We start from the raw sequence: 21,527 nt of genomic DNA on the forward strand, positions 1-21,527 counted from the left end.
GGAGGAGGTGGGAGAGATAATGTGGGGCCAGGGCTTGGAGGGATTTGTAGGTGAGAAGGAGGATTTTATATTTGATGCAGGACTTGATTGGGAGCCAGTGAAGGTGGATGAGATTCTATTTCATAATACGCACAAAAAACGCCCGCCCACTGAAGTGGTTTACTGCGCCAGAAATCAGCAGTTCTTATCATATTTAATGTGTATGAGAGTGTGCTCCTACCATCATTTTATCATATCATAATGTAATCATAACAACATCATGAAAATATTTTACTAAAGGGTTTCATAAGGGAGAGAGAGAGGTGGATGCGCTCAGAGCAGACAGCGGTCACCGAGCCTGTACGGATATATGAATAACATGATTTCTCTGTGTGCCACGTAGGCTAAACACCATATCCCAAATATGACCAAAAATGGGATAAGCCACATAACCGCAATATTGATGTCCATGTTAACACATGATACAAACTAGATGTTAGCTCCGTCCGTGGGTTTAGCGATACTCAGCGTCCATATAAATTAAACAATGTCCATTATAAAAATGGACATTGTGATTAATAGTGGATGGGTTGATGGTGAAATAACATATCATTAATTGGAAAAGTATTACTGTGAACAGAGCAGAGAGCAGAACAGAGCTGCTGCTCCTGTATGCATTTACATATCGTTATCATTAAATGCGCACAAGACTACGGCTGCCAGTGCCACTGTTTGGACATACTGGAGCATGTCTAGGGATTTTCTGGGGATCCCAGACAAGACTCCATTGCAGTAGTCCAAAGGGGTGGTAATAAAAGCATGAATGGGGGATTCTGCCATGGAGTCAGAGAGTGATAACCAGAGTCTGGAGATGTTTTGAAGGTTAAAAAAAGGTGGATTTGGTGATGGATTTGTCATGGTGAACTGCCCTCAACTGAAACCTCTAATCAAAGGAAATGTGAATAAAAAAAAAAAACCTGAAGGTAGGGAGACGGTGTAGTGAAGGGGGTTTTATTATTTGCAGGGGGTAGTTTCATGGAAATCTTCTTCTAAGTGGAAAACAGTTAGGCCTACATTTTGGTAATTTGAAAAGGCGAGAAAAGCCCCATTCCAACTCTTGATAGCACCGAATAAGCCTAATGACACAATCTCTAGTCCTCAACTAACTATAAAAGAAACTGGTTTGAGAATCTAATCACAAGCAAGGACAGGAAATGGAATCAGGAAATGGAATTGATGCAAGATAAAGGATAATCATGGAACTTTATCACCCCCGTACACTCTCCTTGATTAGTTGAGTGAGAAAAAAAGTAAAGCATAAGCAAACCACATTCTGGAATAAGGCTTATCTTAATGTATTCCTTCACCTGCTCTAAACTAAATGGAATTGGTACATGAGGAAAAAAGGCAAAGAGCTTGTAAAAGTTCATCAGTTAGATTTATAATAATTAATTTATACTTTATTAAACCCGTAAGGGAAATTACAATGTTATTTTACACATTACACACAGACCTCTAGCTCACCCAGTAAGAGCGTCCGCCCCATGTTGCCTGAGTCCTGCAGCGGCGCGGCTTCGAATCCGACCCACTCCTCTTTGCTGCGTGTCATCCCCCATCTCTCTCCCCCTTTCTGGTCTATCCACTGTCAAAGGGAAAAGCCCCCAAAAATAACTTGTTTCAGTTTTGTTCTGATCTATTTAGAAGCTAATTGTGCTTGTTAAATATAATGGATGGACATTAACCCTTAACCTTAACCCCCTGACTTAACCCTTGCATGGTGTTCGGGTCTGTGGGACCCATTTTCAATTTTTGCTAAAAGAAAAATTATGCTATTTATTATTTATTCTAACTCAAACTCATTGGCCTTGGCTCATTTTCTGTGAAGAACATAACAAATAACTTATTTTCAATGACTGCACATGGTATTTTTTTTGTTGTTCGAAATCAAACCGTTCATTCATTCATTCAAAAAAGGAGCCCCAGGTGTTAATAGATAGGTTTTTTTCATGTCCTTTCATGTCTTTTCATTCATAGGTTTCATGAATGAAAGGACAAGAGGTTACTGGCACAGTTTCATGAATGAAAGGACAAGAGGTTACTTCCACAGCTAGTTTTCCCAGCATACCTCTGGGGCTCTTGTAGCTATGGTACCTACCTCTCCAGATGCCACCTGACACTGCCACCTGACAAATAGCATTTGACATCTGTGGCTTACTGTGAAACAGACAGCAGCTAAACATGGAGTGCATGTCTCCTGAGAGCTGCTTGGACGTTTGGTTTAATGCTTTAGAAATCTGTTGATCGGAAAACGTTGGCAAGTGGCTGAGTGACTATACCAGGGTTAGGGTTACCAGGGCAACACATTCTCACTCCCATCGCGTCAATAAGCAATGCTTGGTCAGGTGCTTTTGGTGTTTGTTAGTGATGCAAAACGTCTCCTTTAGTGTCATATTTAAACGCGCTTGGTCGGGACTCTTGGCGTCACTATTTGACGCTCTGGGTCGGGACGTACGTTAAAGCTTTAGTGTGTAACTTTTTAATATTAGTGAACGTCCGTTACATTCAAGTCATTGCCAAATGAGTAAATACAAAGCTAATTAAGGCTATCAGCTCCACACAACTCTCCCTGTATTTCTCAGCATGGTGTCGTCCGGCAAAAAATCTAGTGAAGAGTCCATCATGTTTTTTTAATCCTCCATGTCCTCTGTGGCTACTAGCAACTCTGTGGAGGAGGGGTGGGGGTGCATGTGCGATTATGGAAGGCTTGTGTCAACTGACGTGTTGTCATTACTTAGAATTCCTCATGGGGGCAACAGAGACTATGACATGCGGCACAAGAACGGGGCAGTTCGGTTTAGGATAAGATGGTGGGTGGGGTTACAAAATAATTTGTTTAGTGACACGTAGAACGGGACACGAACCCCTGTCTCATGGGTGAAAGTCCTGTGTTGTTTGACCCATCCACTACCCCAACCAACCTCCCTACGCGGATTTATAGTCTTTCGTACTACTCGCTACCGTTGTCCACCGTTGGCCGCTATGCCCACGTTTGCATTAAAGCCTGCCACTGATCCTGGGGGCTTGCTGTTCTCGGCCTAGAATTGTGACGATGGTTTCTCTAGATTGACGTCAAAGTTGCATGTATTCCAATCTGACTGTCCAGACTCAGGTAGCATATTTATAATATCTAAACTGTAACAGATTTGAACCACATATAAAAGTGGCCCAAATCAGAACTGGAAAAGATTGGATGCCATGTGACTTGGGCTGTGGGTCACGTTTGCCTGCAGTCTGAACATAGCCATAGTTGCTTGAACAAACAACTTATACGAGCGTTTTTCAGTCTCCGTTAGCCAGATTATAAAAGCAGGAGGGGCAAAATGAAAGTAGAACATTTGTTCAGATGCAATGGAGTTTTGCTGACGTGATCCACAACTCTATGAAACTACAAAGTCTTGTGCTCAGAAGATAAGAAAAAACATTCTGGTGGAACTTACTGAGCGATGGGAGGAGGAATGTAAACCTTCACAACCTTGGCTTCTGGTGCAAGACTGCAAAGATAAAGGATAGCAGGCTTGGCGGTTCTCCTCAGAGATCGACTGCAGCATCCATATGGTGATTGCAGAGACCTTTTGGCATTGACTGAAAGGTAAATGTACAGCTATACCTCACAGGATAAGGCATGAACCACCGAGAGCCTCTTGAGCCTCAACTGAAGGTTGAAAAACTTCATAAAAAATGTCTGAAAAGACACTGTTTACTCTGAGAGCAACTCTGTTGACCGGAGTCGAAGTTTAAAGCAGGGCTGCAATAAACACTTGAATAAGTTTTGCTGCATGAAAATCTTCTGACTGACATTAAGTTATTTTTGAATTATTGTCTTTGAATTATCTGTTTTCAGAGTGAAAGTATCATGACTCTGTGGGCAACTTACTTTAAAGGGTGGGTTACGAAAACAGTTTTTTCTGAAACTTATGCAACAGGTTTTTTCAGGGACTTTCAGTTTATGTGCTGTTAAAGGGATACGCCACCGTTTGTTGAAATAGGGCTTATCACGGTCTCCCCTAGCTGTAGATAGGTGGGCCAATGCATTTTTTGTGCATGCACTGTTTTAGTCCGGTGCAACACCGCCGCTAGTTAGCTTAGCGTAGTGAATGGAATCCTATGTTGCCAGTTAGCATGTTGTGAGTAAAAGTGAGCCGACAAAAGAAAAAAAAAAACTAATTACTTGCACTGAGACAAAAAATGCGCTGGCCCACCTATCTACAGCCAGTGTAGACCGCGATAAGTCCTATTTCAACAAACAAAAGTAGCATATTCCTTTAAGGATAGAATGGGAGGAAGCACGGGGATTTCCATATTTGGCAATAGTGATGGTCAGGATGTTTAATGGAGAACATGTGAGATGAAGGTATAATAAGCGGCTGCGGAGTAGAGTGGGGCAGTCTTGTACAAATACCTGAAAGCAATACTTGAGTAAAAGTACAAGTATCTTACCAGAAAATGACTTTGATACAAGTTAAATTCACCATCTAGAATATTACTTCAGTGAAAGTCTTATAGTATGTGATATTTACGACGCTTAAGTATCAAAAGTAATTTTATGATATTAAATGCACTTTACTATAACTATTTACTATAAGTAAAAGTCAAAACAAAAACTTTGATTAATAATTTGATTGTGTCTTCCTTATAGTGAAGCTTAATATTCAGTGTTTCCACAACATCCCTCAACAAAGAGAAAAACTGAATTTTAATTTCGTTGTGAGAAAGAATCTTTCACTCCAACGTACGAAAACATTTCTTGCAAGTAACGAGTAACGAAGATGCTTAGAGGAAATGTATCGGAGTAAAAGTATACATTTTATTCAGGATATGTCATGGAGTAAGAGTAAAAGTTTCCTGAAATATAAATAACAAAGTAAAGTACAGATAAGTGAAAATTCTACTTAAAAGGTGCAGTAGGTAAGACTTATAAAACTAACTTTCGGTCATATTTGCTGAAACTGACCCTATGTTCCAGTAGAACTACATGAAGCAGGTCATTTAGTAAAAAATCCGGCTCCTCTGGCACCACCTACAGCCTGTAGTACGATTTGCAAAAATCCACAGGTCCCTGTTCAGATGCACCAATCATGGCCAGGGGGGGGTGTCTTACTGCATGTCAATCACTGCTCATGCACACGCATTCATTCTCCCTTGTGGGGAGATGGGCTTAGGAGACCATTTTGGGCTTTAGCAGAAAGGGGGGAGGGACTGAGAAGTTGTTGATGTTAACATTTTTTGGCTAAGTCCTGGATCTTCCGAATTCTACCTACGGCACCTTTAACTACAGTACCTAAGTATTTGAACTTTGTTACATTACATCACTGGATTGGGGAGGTATTTTTCTGCAGAGAAATGTCTCATCACTTTTGTTTAAATAGACATTTCATAGCCCCTTTCTGTCTCTCAAGATCCTTCTTTAAAGTATTTTTCTCGACACCATCAAGCCACAACAGAATTATTTTCATTATTACTTCATCTGTTGGCTAACTGAGCGCTATATAAACAAATCTGAAGTTTAGGATTAAAACGTCATAGAAGTGACATGAATGGGACTGAGAAGAACGTCTGTTTTATTTTAGCTATGTAAAACAGCTTCAAACATCAACACATTCTCAATAATGGGTTTGTACGATATCGTACGGAAATGTATGCACACCATTTTTGTATATATGATACCTTACGTAATTATGTGACCGCCGGCTGGTCACGTGACGGCGTCTACAGAGCTCCATGAGATGCTGCCGTATTAGCGGCCGTCGGTAATTAAGTTTACCCGATAAAAGGTAACTTTTATCCAGGTACAGAGCACGGCAAGCTGCCCGTTGTTTCTAAGGACATTGCGGTTAAGTTTAAGCAACAAAAAGTGAGCGTCATTCGACGACATCAGATAAGTTTTGGATCCACCCTATTCACCTACCTACGCGGCCCACAGTGTTCTTTTCCAGCAGCAGTCGATGTGGGGCATACAGCAAAAAAATATGTGGAATGCTTACGAACTACAGTGCTTTACTTTTCATAGCTGTTTGTACGGATGGTTCATGAGAACAGCCTGCAAACATCCACAGCAGGTTGATAAGGGAGAGAGTAGGGCTGATATGGAAAATGTGCTAACTTTCAGCAACACTGGAAGGATCTTTGAACGACCACATTAATAAAACTGGGGGTCATTTCTATAATTACAACATGTGTAATCTTACTCACCTTACAGGCAAACCTCACAATGTAAAAACCGCCTCAGCATGAGTTAATTTGCCGCAGGATAACTGTTACAAGCAGTCCTTGCGCTTAATGAAGTTATAAATATAACGGCGCATTAGTATGCCTGTAGGCCCTGTAGAAGCTGTGAAGCAGAGCGAGGTAACTCAGTGTCAGCAGAAAAGATTGGGATGGTTTCTTCCCGTCTGGGTGTGTTATGAAAGGAGAAGTGCCTTTGTCAGGGTGGGCCGGGGCGTTAATGACTCACACAGATTCATTCCATTTTGTGAATAAGAATTAGATCTCGAACCACGGGAGAATAATCACCTTTGAGTTCAACTCTCAGTAAAGAGGGATTTTCTATACAGCATTGTACAACAGGGCCAACAGTTATGTTAAGTTAAATGTTAAGACTAGTGGGTGGGAATCACAGGGTACCTGACGATACGATACACGATACATGGCTCATGATACAGATAATATCACGATACAGCAATTCTGCGATAATCAATATATTGCTAGACAATCATATAATGATCACGATGTTGGTCTACCTATGAATACAAAATGCCCATCAAAAGGTCAAGTGCGGGTTTACTCTCTTTATTCACTGCAGGTCCCAAAAAACTATAGAGCAACTTAAGTGAGTTAAGCGAGCGACTTCACTCTCCTCTTTGGCTAGTTACAAGTTCAAGTTTCCCTCCTTAGTGTGTTGAGCGCCACCTCGAGGAGCCATGAAGTAGCAACACTCGGAGTAGGGAAATCTATTTAGAGCCCCTTATTTTATTCATTCAAATATCGATACTTTGGCGCCAGCGTATCGATTGTTGTATGGTAGAACAACGACATATTGCCGTATCAATATTTCGTCCTAGCCCTAGTTAAGACAGCCATAACAAAAACAGATACATTTATTTCTGACACATTTGTCTCGGGTTTTAACTTTGTCCGATTACCAACACTTTGTGCTTGTTGTCCAAAACCAGCTGGACATTTGTTGAATTGTATCAATTGCTCCACTTAGACTTGCCATTTCAATTCTGCTCAGTTTGAAAGTGGGGCAAAACTATCCTGGGATGTAAGGTCACTGGATTCCTTGCACACATTTTAAATGATAAAGGAGTCATTTGTCCCACCCTAACAGGTGCCAAAAAGCTAACGAGACAGTCACAGAGATGTCAATCAAACACAGTCTGTACACGCCCAAACAGACCTGAGATGAAGTCTAATCCGACAGAATAAGTCAAATCACCTGTGTGGGTGTACCGTAGTTGCTGCATGCTCTCCTCTTTCCATTTCAAACAAGTCAACATGCAGTTCGGTATCTAAATTATTTACGGTTTCAAAAACACATTGCTCTGGTAGATGTAGTTTGGGTAGCCTTTTGTTGACACTGAATTTCTCATGTTTTAAGCAAGGAGCTTAAAGTGATTTGTTTTTCAGGGATTCGTCTTAAATTATTTGTTTTGATATTTTGACTAAGATCCATTTTTTTATTTGTATTATTGGTTGTGTTTCCACTCTGATGCTAACACTAACACTTTCAAATTGTCAAAACATCTTTAAGGACTGAATTCTAGGTAAAGTAAACCACAGCGAGACACACAAATTCAAACACACAGACACACAGTGTTTTCCCTAGGTTTGTGGAAGATTTAGGTGCAAATATTTGATGGGGGTTTAGGGTCATCCCTCAAGAAAATGTTACATTTTTCAGTAAAAAAAAATGCAATTTCACATAATTTTGGACCATTATTATTACCATATCTGTCTATATTATCTATAGCAGATAATAAATAACACTCAAAGTGGCTAGAGAAGTCCACTGGGGAACGACTACAGTCATTAGATCTGAGAAAATTCGGCAGGAAAAACCCTGACTTATCTTCCTGCTTTTCCCACATTCTTACAGAAAATGACTACTCTTTAAATGAATGTGTGAAACCTAAATTAAGCACCACACTGGAAGTCTAAAACCACACTTTATAATTAATCCCTTTTTCTTCCCTCGTCCATAATGCACTTGCTCCCGAATTTATTATTCAATGCTGAGCATTGATTTGTGGTACTCTGCACAGAAACGGCCCAAGATTGCTCTCGCCTACATTGTGACAGCAGCCATTCAGCCAGAGACCAGAACAGATTGAAGTTCACTTCGTCCTTGTGTCTTTAAAGCCTTCATTACAGCCCCAGTCATTTCTTATCAACGGACTGTGGCAGTGGGAGCGAGAGGAGTGTTGGAAGCAGACGGCCTGCAGAGGTTAAATCCCTTCCCTGCAGCTGTGTAATGTTCTCCCATCCATCCTGACGACAGAGGGCCCAAACCCGTCCCAGGTTCCAGGCTATTTTCACACAGCTAAGTTGTTCTTTTACTTCCCACCCACGCGGACGTGTGAGGGCAGAGGGGGAAGGGTCAGTGTAGGAAGAAAAGGTTCCCTATTGTCTTTTTCTGAATCCTAATGCAAAGGTTTACTTTATTGGATGATTGTCAAGATTCATTTTGATTAAAAGTGCTAAAGAATTAACCGGACATGCCGAATGGTTTGTTAACACAGAACCATATGAGAAGCCGTCACTGGAAACTGTTTTGGAAAGGGCAGGCACTTTCCAAAACAGGCAAAAAAAAGAAAAACTGGCAAGTGATTGGATGAACCATCTATTACGCCTGCCATTTTTGAATGAACAATCCCGGCCGTCACACACACCTAAACCATGGCCTCACCGGACGATGAATGGTTCGGTTCGCTGCCATTTAAAAAGGTGCAGTAAGCGATGCTGCGCAAAGACTGTATATATTTGAACTCAACTGCCTGAGAAATACAGCCCCCCCTTCAGAAGCCCCGCCCCCTCAGATTCACAGACAGATAACTACTGGCTAGCCTGCACATTCACATGCTGCCTCCCACCCTACAATCAACTGTCACCGCCTGTTGCCCATTGGCTGGAATAGTGTTTTTTGGTCTGTGCCTTTCTGTTTGTTTTCCATTTACACAGCCAGGGCTGTGTATTAACACCAGATTTTCGTTTATCAGCGCACACACAAAACGAGAGCTAGTTGACAGTGAGGAGATATTTGCTGAATTTGACGAAAAATATATTGACATAACTGACTATACCTTTAAAGCCTGACGAGATGGATTTTTGTGTGATATGGGGTCCCGCGATTCTCACACTGCCATGTAAGGTAACTAAAGAAAAGTTTATTAGATGATGTTGATATGATGATAATTGGATGGTATCTTTTGTGAACTATTGATTGGACACTTGCTCAAGACTTTGTCCGTGATTGTTCATATTCATGTTTTTTTTTTATTTAAATTGACTGTGGAAGACCTGAACTTGGTCAAATAATCATAATACAATAAAAATATGTAATTCCAGTGTGCAAGTACTCTTTGTATTGCAATCGTATTGAGTTTTTTTTGTATCCAGCCCCTTTGCCACTGAGGTTTTTTGACGGTCACATAACTGCTCTAATGTCTTATAAGGTAAAGTCACATGGCTAAGTATCTTATTCATGAGATAGAGTGGGATTACTTGCATTGCTATATTGAATATTTAGAATATAACTCTTTCTCAAACCATTTGTTCAAAATTGTAGCATTACTTTGCAATTTTTGTTTCCACTGCCGGATGGTTTGGTCGCTGAGCGCTGATGGGTGTTAACCTCGAAATGAGTCTGAGGCAGCGGAACAACATCTCATTACCATGGAGACGAGAGGTAAACACATCCTTCGACGAGGGGCCGTACCAGTGAGCACTAATTAACAAGGAATTAAACACTTTCTTAAGAGAGGGCTGGGGAAGGGAGAGTGAAAAATAAAATAACACACTGACAGGTGCACACACACACACACACACACACACACACACACAAAGAGCTATAGAGAAACACGAACAAATTCAGTTTTATTCAGTTATCATCTAAGAAATCTGTCTGGTTTCTAGCTGCCGGGTTTAGTTTGGTCTTTGTGGATGTTGTCTATGCTCATATCTCAGAAACGGGGCTTGAACAATATAGGTTGGCTTTTTGCCGAGAGGTCACAGACAGACTGAGAATGTTTTTGAAACCCTCTTGGACGAGGAGCTTCAGAAGTGTACAAAAGCTACAAAAGCCAGATTTCTCAGCCCCTGGCCCAGTAGTTATTGTGTCTTTAGTGCTGATCAATAACTCTGCTTTTCTGCTATTTGATTTGATTCTTCCTTGCGATCCCTTGACTTTTTAACTCTGATGGAGGCAGATTATGCTAACCTCTCAGCATTATCATACACATAGTTCCTCCCTTTCCAGAAAATAAAACAACTGACCAGAAACTAGACAAGCACGCCAGTGCTACACATGGAGGCTTCTGGGTCCAGCAGGTCCTTTCAGTTAACTATAAGATACCACTTTTAGATACCACGTCAGTCAGCGTATTCGACCTCATTGTGCTTTAAGATTTTAGCATCTCATAGGCAATTTTTTAAAACTAATTTTGATCATGTGCCTCATAAAAAAAACATACTAAAATACTACACAACATACAATATTCAGGCAAAAGTATGGAATCAAACTAACTTTGAAGAAAAACAAACATTCTTAATCGTCACACACACACACCTTACAATTTAGTGACATTTTATTTCTGCATTTTAACCCATCCTAAGCATTAGGAGCAGTGGACAGCTAAAAGCATTCGGGGAGCAACTTGGAGTTCAGTGTCTTGCTCAGAGACACTTTGACATGTGGCCGGGGGAGCCTGGGATTGAACCGCCAACCTTGCGGTTAAACAGCAAGAGACAACTCTCCCATCGAGAAACAAGCCGCCCCAAGACTCACCACATGTAGTATTGAAAGATTCAGCCATAACCAAGCAATCAACTATGACATGACCGTTCAAAACTCCAGTACACAATGTAGAATTTTACGCGAATCAATCGCGCAAATCTATATTTTCTTGCACATGTCTGAGGAGGTGTGTTATCTGTGCAAGTGTGTGTGTTCTCAGTAGAGCTGGGTGATCTGGAAAAAAATCTAATATTTTTGACCAAATACATAAATGTTGATATTGCGGCGATATTGTAGCGTTGACACAGAAATATATTATTAACACAATGAGAGTTTTGATAAATAATCACCAATAATGTGGATATAATGACTAAGTGAATAAAGGCAAATTATTAAACAGCTAGAAAGTCTGGTTTAGGAAGTTTAGAAAATGTCATCACAATGTATTGCGGCCTTTAAAAACCAGGAAAAGACAAAACTTGTCATATCACGATATTATATTATTATTATGTGTGTGTGTCGTCTGTACCTTTGTCGCTGAAGTCGTCGACCAGGATGACCTCGGCGATGAGCTGTGGGGGGGAGCGGTTGAGCACACTGTGGACGGTCCTCAGCAGCGACGACCAGCCCTCGTTGTGGAACGGGATGATGATGCTGGTGTTGGGCAGCTTCTCCGTGTACAGCTTCTGTTTGCAGCTACAAAAGAAATAAAAAAATTAGGACTGCACGATATATTGCTATCTTATCGTCAGCAAAAAGTGGGGAAACATGGATCAACTTCTGTCCTCCAATTCAAGCAATGACAGCAGATCTGGTGAGCGCCTATCGCAACAACTTCATATACAATCTATGATCGCTACGCAGGAACTTCAGCCGGGGACAACAACGCTAATTAGTTAACGTTACATTGCAACATGTTTAACGTTACAGGTTGGTCAACTGCAGCGGCTGTGCAAAAAGGAAACCAGATGAATGAAGACATAAACGTCAACGTCAAAAATATTCCCAAAGAAGTCCCATTCACCGTGTCTTACTTCATTGTCAACGGAAATGTTCAGTTTAATGTGAATTAGAGCAGCCAATAGCCTGCTAGCTCACTACAATGCTTCAGCTAATGTGTCAATTCCTGCAGTGATTAACACAGCAGCTAGGTGAATGAATTTGTCCACCAATAACTAGCGATAGCACGGCATCACCCATAAAATATACGGCTACTACCACAGCCCGTAAGGGTGATAAAATGCGTGCCCAGACTGGTGGCTTTTGCCAGAAATGTATTCGCTCCAGGCGGGGGGAGATACTTTGGTGTTTAGTGACAAACGGAGGGTTGTATTAAACAGCTACAGAGTTTATGTTGCTATCGACGCACGATTCCAACTGTAGAGACGGAACGGACTATTTTCTTTAGCGGAAGCAATACAATCGTATTTAAATCAATAAACTCCTTTTAAAATCAATATTTTGTGTCAAATTATTGATTTATTCGGTAAGTAGCCCTGGAATAAATGGGATAATGTAGAGTGAGGCAGTTGTTATAGCGAATACAACCCCCTCAGGCTGATTCAAGACCTGATTACCCTGTCGGGGTTGTATTCGCTATAACAAACCGCCTCATTCTACATTATCCCTTACTTATTTGATCTTAATTATTTTATATCTTATTTACTATTTCTAGTATATTTAGTAAGTATGTGTGTATGTCCCTGTAACCTGATGCTTTAACAGAGTAGTGTCCCAGTTTGGGAATAATAAAGTCCATCTATCTATCAAGTGGCACAATAAACACATAGCGAATGGCTGCGACACATCGCGATGGAGATTTTTTGTGTTTAGTTGAAAAAAATATAATTCGAAGACTGCCCTTTAAAATGTAACTGTGATTTGTTTTTGGGTTTTTTTAGTGGTGCATTTTATGGTCAATTCGGTGTTCAAATTGTTCATTGTTGGAAATGATTTCCCTTTCATTTGTTTTGAATTTAACAAGCAATGTGTTGTATTTTAGCAGAATACTGAAAGCAGCAGAAATGCAGAACTGAGTAGACTTTAACATCTGATTATTTATCGCAAATAATATAATTTTCGCGATATTCAACAATGTTATCGCATATTGTCCTCATATCGTGCAGCCCTGACAGACAAATAACACTCAATACTTGTACGGTGGCCATTTTAGAACTCTGTCCTTGTTGTTCCTTCTTCCGAATAATTGTGGAAAGGCACAACAGCATCTCATTCACATCCCTCATCCAGCAATCGTTCCCCTGGTTAAACACTCGCCTCCTCAGCAGATCTCGGGTCACAGAGGTGACATATAGATTCAGTGATCAAAAGAATGTGTTTGAGCAGGCTGGAAGACAGCAGTTCTATACTCGGCTCGCTGAAATCCACTATTAAATCTCTTTCCTAGCATTTACTATTACAGTGAAACTTGTATTCGCTCGCCTCTCAGAGAAAGACAGAGAGAGAGAAAGAAAGTCTGGCGCTTTGTCTTCCCTATGTGGACATTGAGGCACTATGACAACATCACACTACTTGTACCTTTGCTCCTGAACGACAATAACCAGATGGTTTGTTAACACATCTGAGAAGCAGAGTCATTGGAAACTAGAGATGTTCTGATACCAGTATCTGCCAAAAATGCTGGTATCGGTAAGAAAATCTGTTTATTTAGGTTCTTTTTTGCATAATGACGGACTGTCAAACTGGTTAATAAAAGAAAGTTCTATAGTGTTCATTGTTTGTGTTGTTGCCAGGCCGACGATAATGATAGCAATCATATCACATCCATACAGGGATAGTAGTATACAGCTGTTAAAACATCATAAAATATATGACACACTGGTATCGGATCGGTATAAGCAGATATGCAAAAGTTCAGGTATCGGATTTGGTATCGGGAAGCAAAAAATGTTATCGGACCGTCTCTATTGGAAACTGTTTGGAAAAGGGCAGGCACTTTCAAAAAAAAAACTGGCAGGTGATCACGTTCGCCATTGTTGTTTTGAACGAACAGTCGCAGCTGTTACACACACCTATACCATGCCTGAAACTTCCAGTAGCTGCTCACCTAGTCTCGCATTGGGTTGTTTGCATTTCTTTAAACCAATCAAAATTATCTTGGGCAGCGCTAAGCTCCAGACGCAGCGACGGTGACTCTGCAAAATAGCCTCTGGAAGGAACTTGTTTTGGTGGAACATTTCCCACAAAAGAAAACACCACATACTAAATAAATGAAGTTAAAGTAATGGTTCGGTGTAATTTCACCCTAGGGTCCTTTGCACCATGACCTCGAGCCAAACACCCCCCCAGAAGCTTTTTTCACCTGGGTCGAACATTGGGAGAGTTAGCGTAGAGTAGCATTATCAGCTGAATAGCTTAGCGCAGGGGCTAATGGATCCAGTGATGTATCTCGTAAGTTACCCCACTAATATTGCCCGAAATCATACCAAACTTCTACACTAGTACAAATTATAAATATTCACACAATACAGTAACGTGAGCTATTTAAATTAGCTGGATACATGGTTAAACCTCATTAGTTCTTACCAGTGTATCTCCGTGTGTACTTTGTCCACAACAATCCCACCAATCGGTCCCAAAACGTCCCAGTTAGAGAGGAAATGCCCTAAACATATTCTTTGTTAATCTTTACAATCATTCCCAGAAAGAACCAAGCAGACCTGCCTTGTTGCACAATTTAAATTTTACAAAACAATCTGGCATGCAATGTCAGGCTTTATCCTGGAAATGTACTTGAGTTGATCCAGACTACTCCTCGCAGGACAGTGATTGGTTCGGTCCGCAGCTGTTCGGACACAAACACATTACTTGAAGCCTGACAAGATGGATTTTTGTGTGATATGTGATCCCGCGATTCTTGCAGGATTTCGTGATATCGCGACAATCCAGCTGTCGTGCAAGGTAAGAATGACGAGACCCACAATGTAATAAGAAATAAAAGCTACATAAAAGCAACTTTTAATAATGAATCCGGAATGGAGCTCAGTGCAGGCGCTGCAGCGATGCCGCTGATATGTTCGTCCTGCATCAGAGACAGCTTTAACTTTATTATTTGCAGCACATACAGCTGTTATCAGTTGCTGTAGCAGTTAATGTGCGCTCCGATGAGGTTACAGCAATCACCTGTATGATCATCTCAGCAAGCGGCGGGACCCCTGCATAGGAGCTAATCATGGAAAAAAGAGCTGTGGCCCCTTGCTGATGATAGAGGGAGAGAGAGAAAGTGTGCAGCGAACTGGGTCCCACGATCAATGTCTGTGTTGAACATCAGCCTGCGTGTTATTCATTCAAATATGAACACTGGGAGACAGGCAGGCGGAGTGATAGGCAGGCAGCCGGCTGGTGACTCTTAACAAACCCTGTCCAATTCCACAGGGGATGGAGGGTGTGTGTGTGTGTGTGTTGTGTGTGTGTGTGTGTGTGTGTGTGTGTGTGTGTGTGTGTGTGTGTGTGTGTGTGTGTATGTGTGTGTGTGTGTGTGTGTGTGTGTGTGCGTGCGTGCGTGTGCATGCTTCAATTAAAACTTGTCAGCGTGCAGAAATCGAATGTGTCAGTCGCAGGTCTGGGACTGGCTGCCTGTGAGGCACCGACGACATGCCAATCACCAAGAAGGGCAGACTGGGTGAAGGAAGGGTGGGATTGGTCACAGGAGAGAGAGAGTGTGGAGTCTGGAGGCACAGGGGGGCTACATCAGTCCTTAACACAATTTACATGCTAATATTTCAATTACAACCACTTAAGGCCTTGACACACCAAGCCGACAGCGAGGAACTAGGGCCCACATCACCTTTTTGTCTGGGCCAAAAATTAGCACTGGAATACACCGCAGAGAGTACAGCCAACGGCCAAGTACCACGTATGTTCTGTGCCTGTGTGACAGGAAATAACTCTCCATACCAGGCAGGCGGCGGTAATCTAGTTGTCATTCTAAAAGGGAAAGCGGATACAAACAACAGCCGCAGAACCAAATGGAGCCTGTGGTCCCTCTGCTCACTACCCGCCGGGAAGACAGCGGACACCGGCAGATAGCTGACCAGACTGTCCCTCTCCCGGGCTGTCAACCGTTGTCTCGGCAAAGAAAGTTAGGTTATGTAAAAATAATATTTACATAATAATATGTAAATATTGAAATGCTGTGTCATTGTGATGATCAGCATTTGAAGGCCTGAAAGACTTGCAATTTGACTTGCAATATTAGACCCAAAGGACTTGAGACTTGACTTGTACTTGCCTTAAAAAAGCCTTCAGAACTAGCCTGGTCCTACAAGACTCTGGTACATTATGCTGGTCCTACCAGACTCTGGTACATTTCATTAGTCCAGAGAGTCTGGCCTCTCTCCATTGACAAGTGTTAACTTCCTTGAAGGCGGGTACTCTGTTGAAGTTTAAAACTATTGGATCTGCCCAGAGCCACTCTGCCATAACCAATCGTTAACGTTTGGTCGTGACGTCGGCTTAGCATCGCTAGCGTTCGCCTTAGCCAACTCCTTCACCACTAACGGAGCGAGCTGGAAAATCAAACCGTTCCCGAAGGAGGGCCACAACATCATGGCCCCCAACACAACTCAGCAAAGACTGTTTCAAATCTTTCTCCGCCACCATTACGGAACTACAACTCAAACTAGCGCACGACCTCAACGTCATCGTTCTCAGCCACTCCCTCTGTTCGATGATTGGACCGGTAAAGATTTGACCGGAGAAAACCCGAGAATATACCGCAAACCCAGACAAAGTACGTAGGAGGGCAGAGCCAGGCTACTGCAGAACAGCGGTGTCATCTGCATGTATGGATTATTCAAAATGGGTATGAGTGGATTTGATGAGAATCTTAAGTTGCGTACCATGTCATAAAACTAAGATTCACATTTGTTCAAGCATTCAGTTAGCCTGACAAGCCAGAACCACATCCAGATGTTGGGTCTGGGAACTCACCATTGACAGGGCTCAATCCGAGGGGCGGGATAAATGGTTGTCTTTCAAATTCCCTCTGCACGTAATAGGATAGCGCTACAACCAGGCAGAGCAACAAAGAAGGTAGCGGAGCTAGTTGATAGATTAAATTTTGCCGTATCCGATCGGCAAAACTCCGAGCACATCTTCCATTTTTAAGAATGAGTTAAGTGCCGTTCTTTGTTCTTTTCTCAAAGAAAAGCTGAACTCCAAGTCTTCCAGAAGACCACTGTTCCCAGCAGCAGCAGCAGCCATAAGCCCCGCCCACCAACTCTATACACGATGTGATTGGCCTGACCAGAGTTTGGTTTTTCCAGCTCGCAAGCCAACGGAGAGTGCCTAGACCCCCCTGGCTGCAAATTAAATTTCCTGCCACTAGGGTGCGTCTAGATTTCTAGGCTAGCATTCAGTAGCTTTACAAGTAAATTGCAGGTCCGTACAAAAAACTAAAATGTGTGGTTGATTTGAGGTGTTGCATTTATTTTAGAGTACTCATCAGCACAGACGAGTCGCAGAAAGAGACGTAAAAGGCCAAGGAAGACTTGCTTTTATAAACGCCAATAAGAAATAAGTCTTTGTGGGGAAACTGGCAGAGAGTAAGCGTTCAAAGCAGCTTTCCACATGAAAGAAAAGTAAGGGTCAAGAGTCAGATGATAGCCCTTGTCAGGATAAAAGAAGCAGTGTGATTAAAGGCCTTCCGCAGTACCATTGTGGGATTGAAAGGGAGAACACGGTTCATGGGAGTCTGACTTTCAAAACATATCTTTCTTCTTTTTTTTCACCTCCCCAGCTGTAATTTATGACCAATACCACTCCAAGACCTGCTGTTCCAATGGAGATGAATACACCGTTGGATGTCAGGGACTTTAATAAACTTCCACATTTCACTGAATAAGGTAACAAAGTTACTTGTGCTTTTGCTGTATGCACTATATCAAGCAATGCAAACACAACACATCTACATTATATCACACCAGAACAGGTTTAATTATAAGCCAGGTATTTCCCTGTCATTATAAGGTGTAGGTGCAACACTTGAGCCATTTTGGGCGGCACCTAAGCCAAATGAATGTGACTAAATTACTTTTTTAAGATCTAATAATAAAACTTATAATGATAATAATAATAATAATTGCAGTTTGTCTCTAGTGGACTTCTTTAGCAAGTTTTGTCTTTAAGCTTTTTGAGTGCCATTTATTTATAATCTGCTGTAGCTTTTCCAACATTTTAGACAAAGATACAGTGATAATAAAAGGTCCAAAACGATGTGAAAAAGAGACGCAAAACTCCCACAAAGGGACACAAACCGACTACAAAGAGACACCAAATGACCACAGAGACCCAAAACAACCCAAAGATAACAAAATTGACCAAAAAGGGACATGACTACTAAGAGACGCAAAATCCCACAAAGAGACACGAAATGGATGGGGAAAGTGTTTTTTTTTTATTTTTATTTTTTTTATTAAAAAACGTCACATTTTCTTGAGGGAGGACCCCTTGCCATATATTCACACTTAAGTCCTCCACAAAGCTAGAGAAAAAACACTAAGTTCTATTCAACTGCGACAGTGATGCTGATTTGTATGGGACTGATATTATCACACAACCTCTGCGTTTGATGAAATATAGTAGGTCAATTGCAGTGGAAATTTTACTGGACAATTTAGAGACATGGCCGATTCACACGGGATTAAGATCACATAAGACATCCGCAATTAATGCAAATTAGTAGAGGTCCCGGGGTTATACTAGTCCGGTGTGAATAGGGCTATAGCCATGATTGTGATTTTTTTTTCAGCATTAAGGAGTGCTTTAATACATTCACTGGGAGGCACACACACACACACACACACACACAGTGTGAGGATACATTTGAGGCTGACAGTCGTGCCTCCTGTCATGACTGCCAGAGGCTCTGCTGTCTCTCACTCTCACTCTCACACACACACTCTCACACACACACACACACACACACACACACACACACACACACACACACACAGAAGACTCACTTGGCATGGCGGATGTCTGGGAGGGAGCGGTTCAGGGAGATCTGGTCACTGATGTAAATGTTGAAGCCGTTCTCCCTGTAGGCCTGGTCCACCCGGTCAGTTTCTGTCAGAGGAAACGCTTTCCCCTGTTCACCGTTACCTACAACACACACACACACACACACACACACACACACACACACACACACACACACACACACACACACACACACACACACCTACAGGTCAGTGAAGAAACCTAACTCTCCTTCAGGCACAGACCATGTTTTTTAAAGCTTTAGTGCGTAACTTTGTTAATATTAGCGGACGTCCGTTACATTCAAGCCATTGCCATAGGAGTTGCTACAAAGCTAATGAAGACTATCAGCTCCACACAACTCTCTCTGGATTTCTCAGTAGGACTATGTTCAGAAGATTGTGGCGTCCGGCGACTTTCCCGAGCAGAAACTCGAGTGAGTTTTTTTCAGGCATGAAAACACGTCAGGGGTAAAAAAAGGTGAGAAGGATACGGCTGACCCCCCGAGCCTGTAGGCGTGAGATGCAGCTAGGCTACAGAAGATCGAGGTAAATTCTTTTTTTCGCTTCCCTGGCGAGTAATCTCCCCCTGGCAATCGTCACGGTGCCACTGACTTTTAAAAACGCGACATGCGGAGGTATGTCCCTCTTTGGCTAATGTATTTTAAAGGTGGAGGCGCTACATGGCTGACGTCATTTGAGCGACTCGCTCGTATGTATTCTGAATGTCAGATTCTACGCTTACCAGAATACTTTGATTAGCTGGTGGAAATAATTACACATGAATGAGCACATATTTGTGAAAGAACAAAGGGGTTTTTGCCAAGAATCAACTCAAAAAATTACACAATGTAGGTTTAAATGCATAAAATACATTAAAGCGCCCATATTATACTCATTTTCAGGTTCATAATTGTATTTTAAGGTTGTACCAGAAAAGGTTTACATGGTTTAATTTTCAAAAAACACCATATTTTTGTTGTACTGCACAGCTCTCTCTCACTGCTGCAGATCCTCTTTTCACCTGGTTTCTGTTTTAGCTACAGAGTGAGACCTCTTTTCTTCTTCTTCTTCTGTACTTTGATTGCACTCGCACATGCTCAGTAGCTCAGATGTAGATCATGTCAGCTAGCTAACTCTAGAGACAGTAAAAGAAAGCCTGTTTCTCCAACTTTGGTCAGTTACAAGGCAGGATTAGCTGGGAGACTTCTAAATGAGGGCGACATGTAAGTAGTTCTTTTGTAGATTATGGTGAACTTGTGTGTGTTGTAGCAGTGCTTTGCTATTGAGAACGAGGTACCATGCTAGTGTTAGCATTAGCGTTAGCATGCTAATGCTAACCGCTACGAGCTAACGGTTGCGGTTAGCCAGCTCATTTCGGACTGTGACGTCACAGTCCGAGCCGATTTTGACCAGCTCACCAGGAGACTGAAGGCAGGACACATTCAGAAACCGTATCTCACTCAGAACACCATGGATGGATTTTTTTCAAAGTTTGTATGTGTGTCGAAGCACCAGAGACACAAAAGAACACCCCAAATCCCAGAAAAAGTGTTTTTTTCATAATATGGGCACTTTAATAAATACTTTTTGAATTTGACCAAAAGGGACAATTAATCGCAATTATTTCTGAGACAATTAACTGTACGGCAACATTTGGAATTGTTACAGCTCTACCTACGCTAAGTACATTCTGGACATTTACTATACTGCACTCAGCTTAGTCGTAAGACATGTACACACACAAGCGTGTAATCACTTAATCACTCTTCAACAACCCATTCCCACACGCTAACATTATGATACCTGAGCTTGTTTCAGGAGTGCTGCATGTTTTATTATTAGCCACTCATCAATGCACTCCCCACACACACACACACACACTCACACACACACACACACAAGGACGCATGCATTGAGGCTGATCTACAGTCAGAGGAGAGCATTAAATGATAGCGAGCTGCCTTGTTTCATTAGGCAGAAATGACCTGTCTGCAGTCCTCAAGATAATAATAACTGTGGAAAATAACTCCTCGCATTAATGGCTCACTTCAGAGATAAACGTGTGCTTTCCCCTGCATAATAATTACATAGATCACTTAAATTATGTTTGTTATTATCTTGCTGTATACAATTTGTTTTGACTGAGTTACAGGTTTGTTTTTTCTTTTGAAAATATGATGTTCATGGGTCTCACCTGGCCCACACTAGAAGTAAAAAAAAAATCTTAACAGATGTTGAAAGGAGAGAGTCCCCACACATTATGGCATGTAATGATACATAGAACAGTTTTGTTCCAATAGTGTGTGGAGAGCAATGACTTAGCCGGAACAGCACACCACACGCTCACAGATTCCATACACAAACAACCAGAGTCGTGAATCCTCAAACCAGAAACGTCGCGCAACCAAACGGGATTTTAGAGTACACGCGCATGGCGGACGACGGGCAGGAAGAGCCATGCTGCGGGGTCTCAGTCAAGACAGATAACGTTGAGCACTTCTGTGCCCGCAGAAACCAGGCCGCCCCCAGTGAGT

At 41.8% G+C, this 21,527-nt stretch overlaps 1 protein-coding gene across 1 annotated transcript in view; it reads right to left on the bottom strand.

Annotated features, from left to right (window-relative positions):
- Positions 1 to 21,527, bottom strand: part of LOC120575643 (polypeptide N-acetylgalactosaminyltransferase 10-like) — a 109,744-nt gene that overhangs the window by 42,019 nt on the left and 46,198 nt on the right. The window contains exons 3-4 of the mRNA XM_039826458.1: positions 18,976 to 19,114; positions 11,520 to 11,686 (exon numbers count right to left, since the gene is read on the bottom strand). Of these exons, the coding sequence (XP_039682392.1) occupies positions 11,520 to 11,686; positions 18,976 to 19,114 (306 nt within the window). The remainder of the gene's footprint in view (positions 1 to 11,519; positions 11,687 to 18,975; positions 19,115 to 21,527) is intronic.

This window comes from Perca fluviatilis, chromosome 16 (genome assembly GCF_010015445.1).
Source record: "Perca fluviatilis chromosome 16, GENO_Pfluv_1.0, whole genome shotgun sequence".
NCBI classification, from domain to species: Eukaryota; Metazoa; Chordata; class Actinopteri; order Perciformes; family Percidae; genus Perca; species Perca fluviatilis.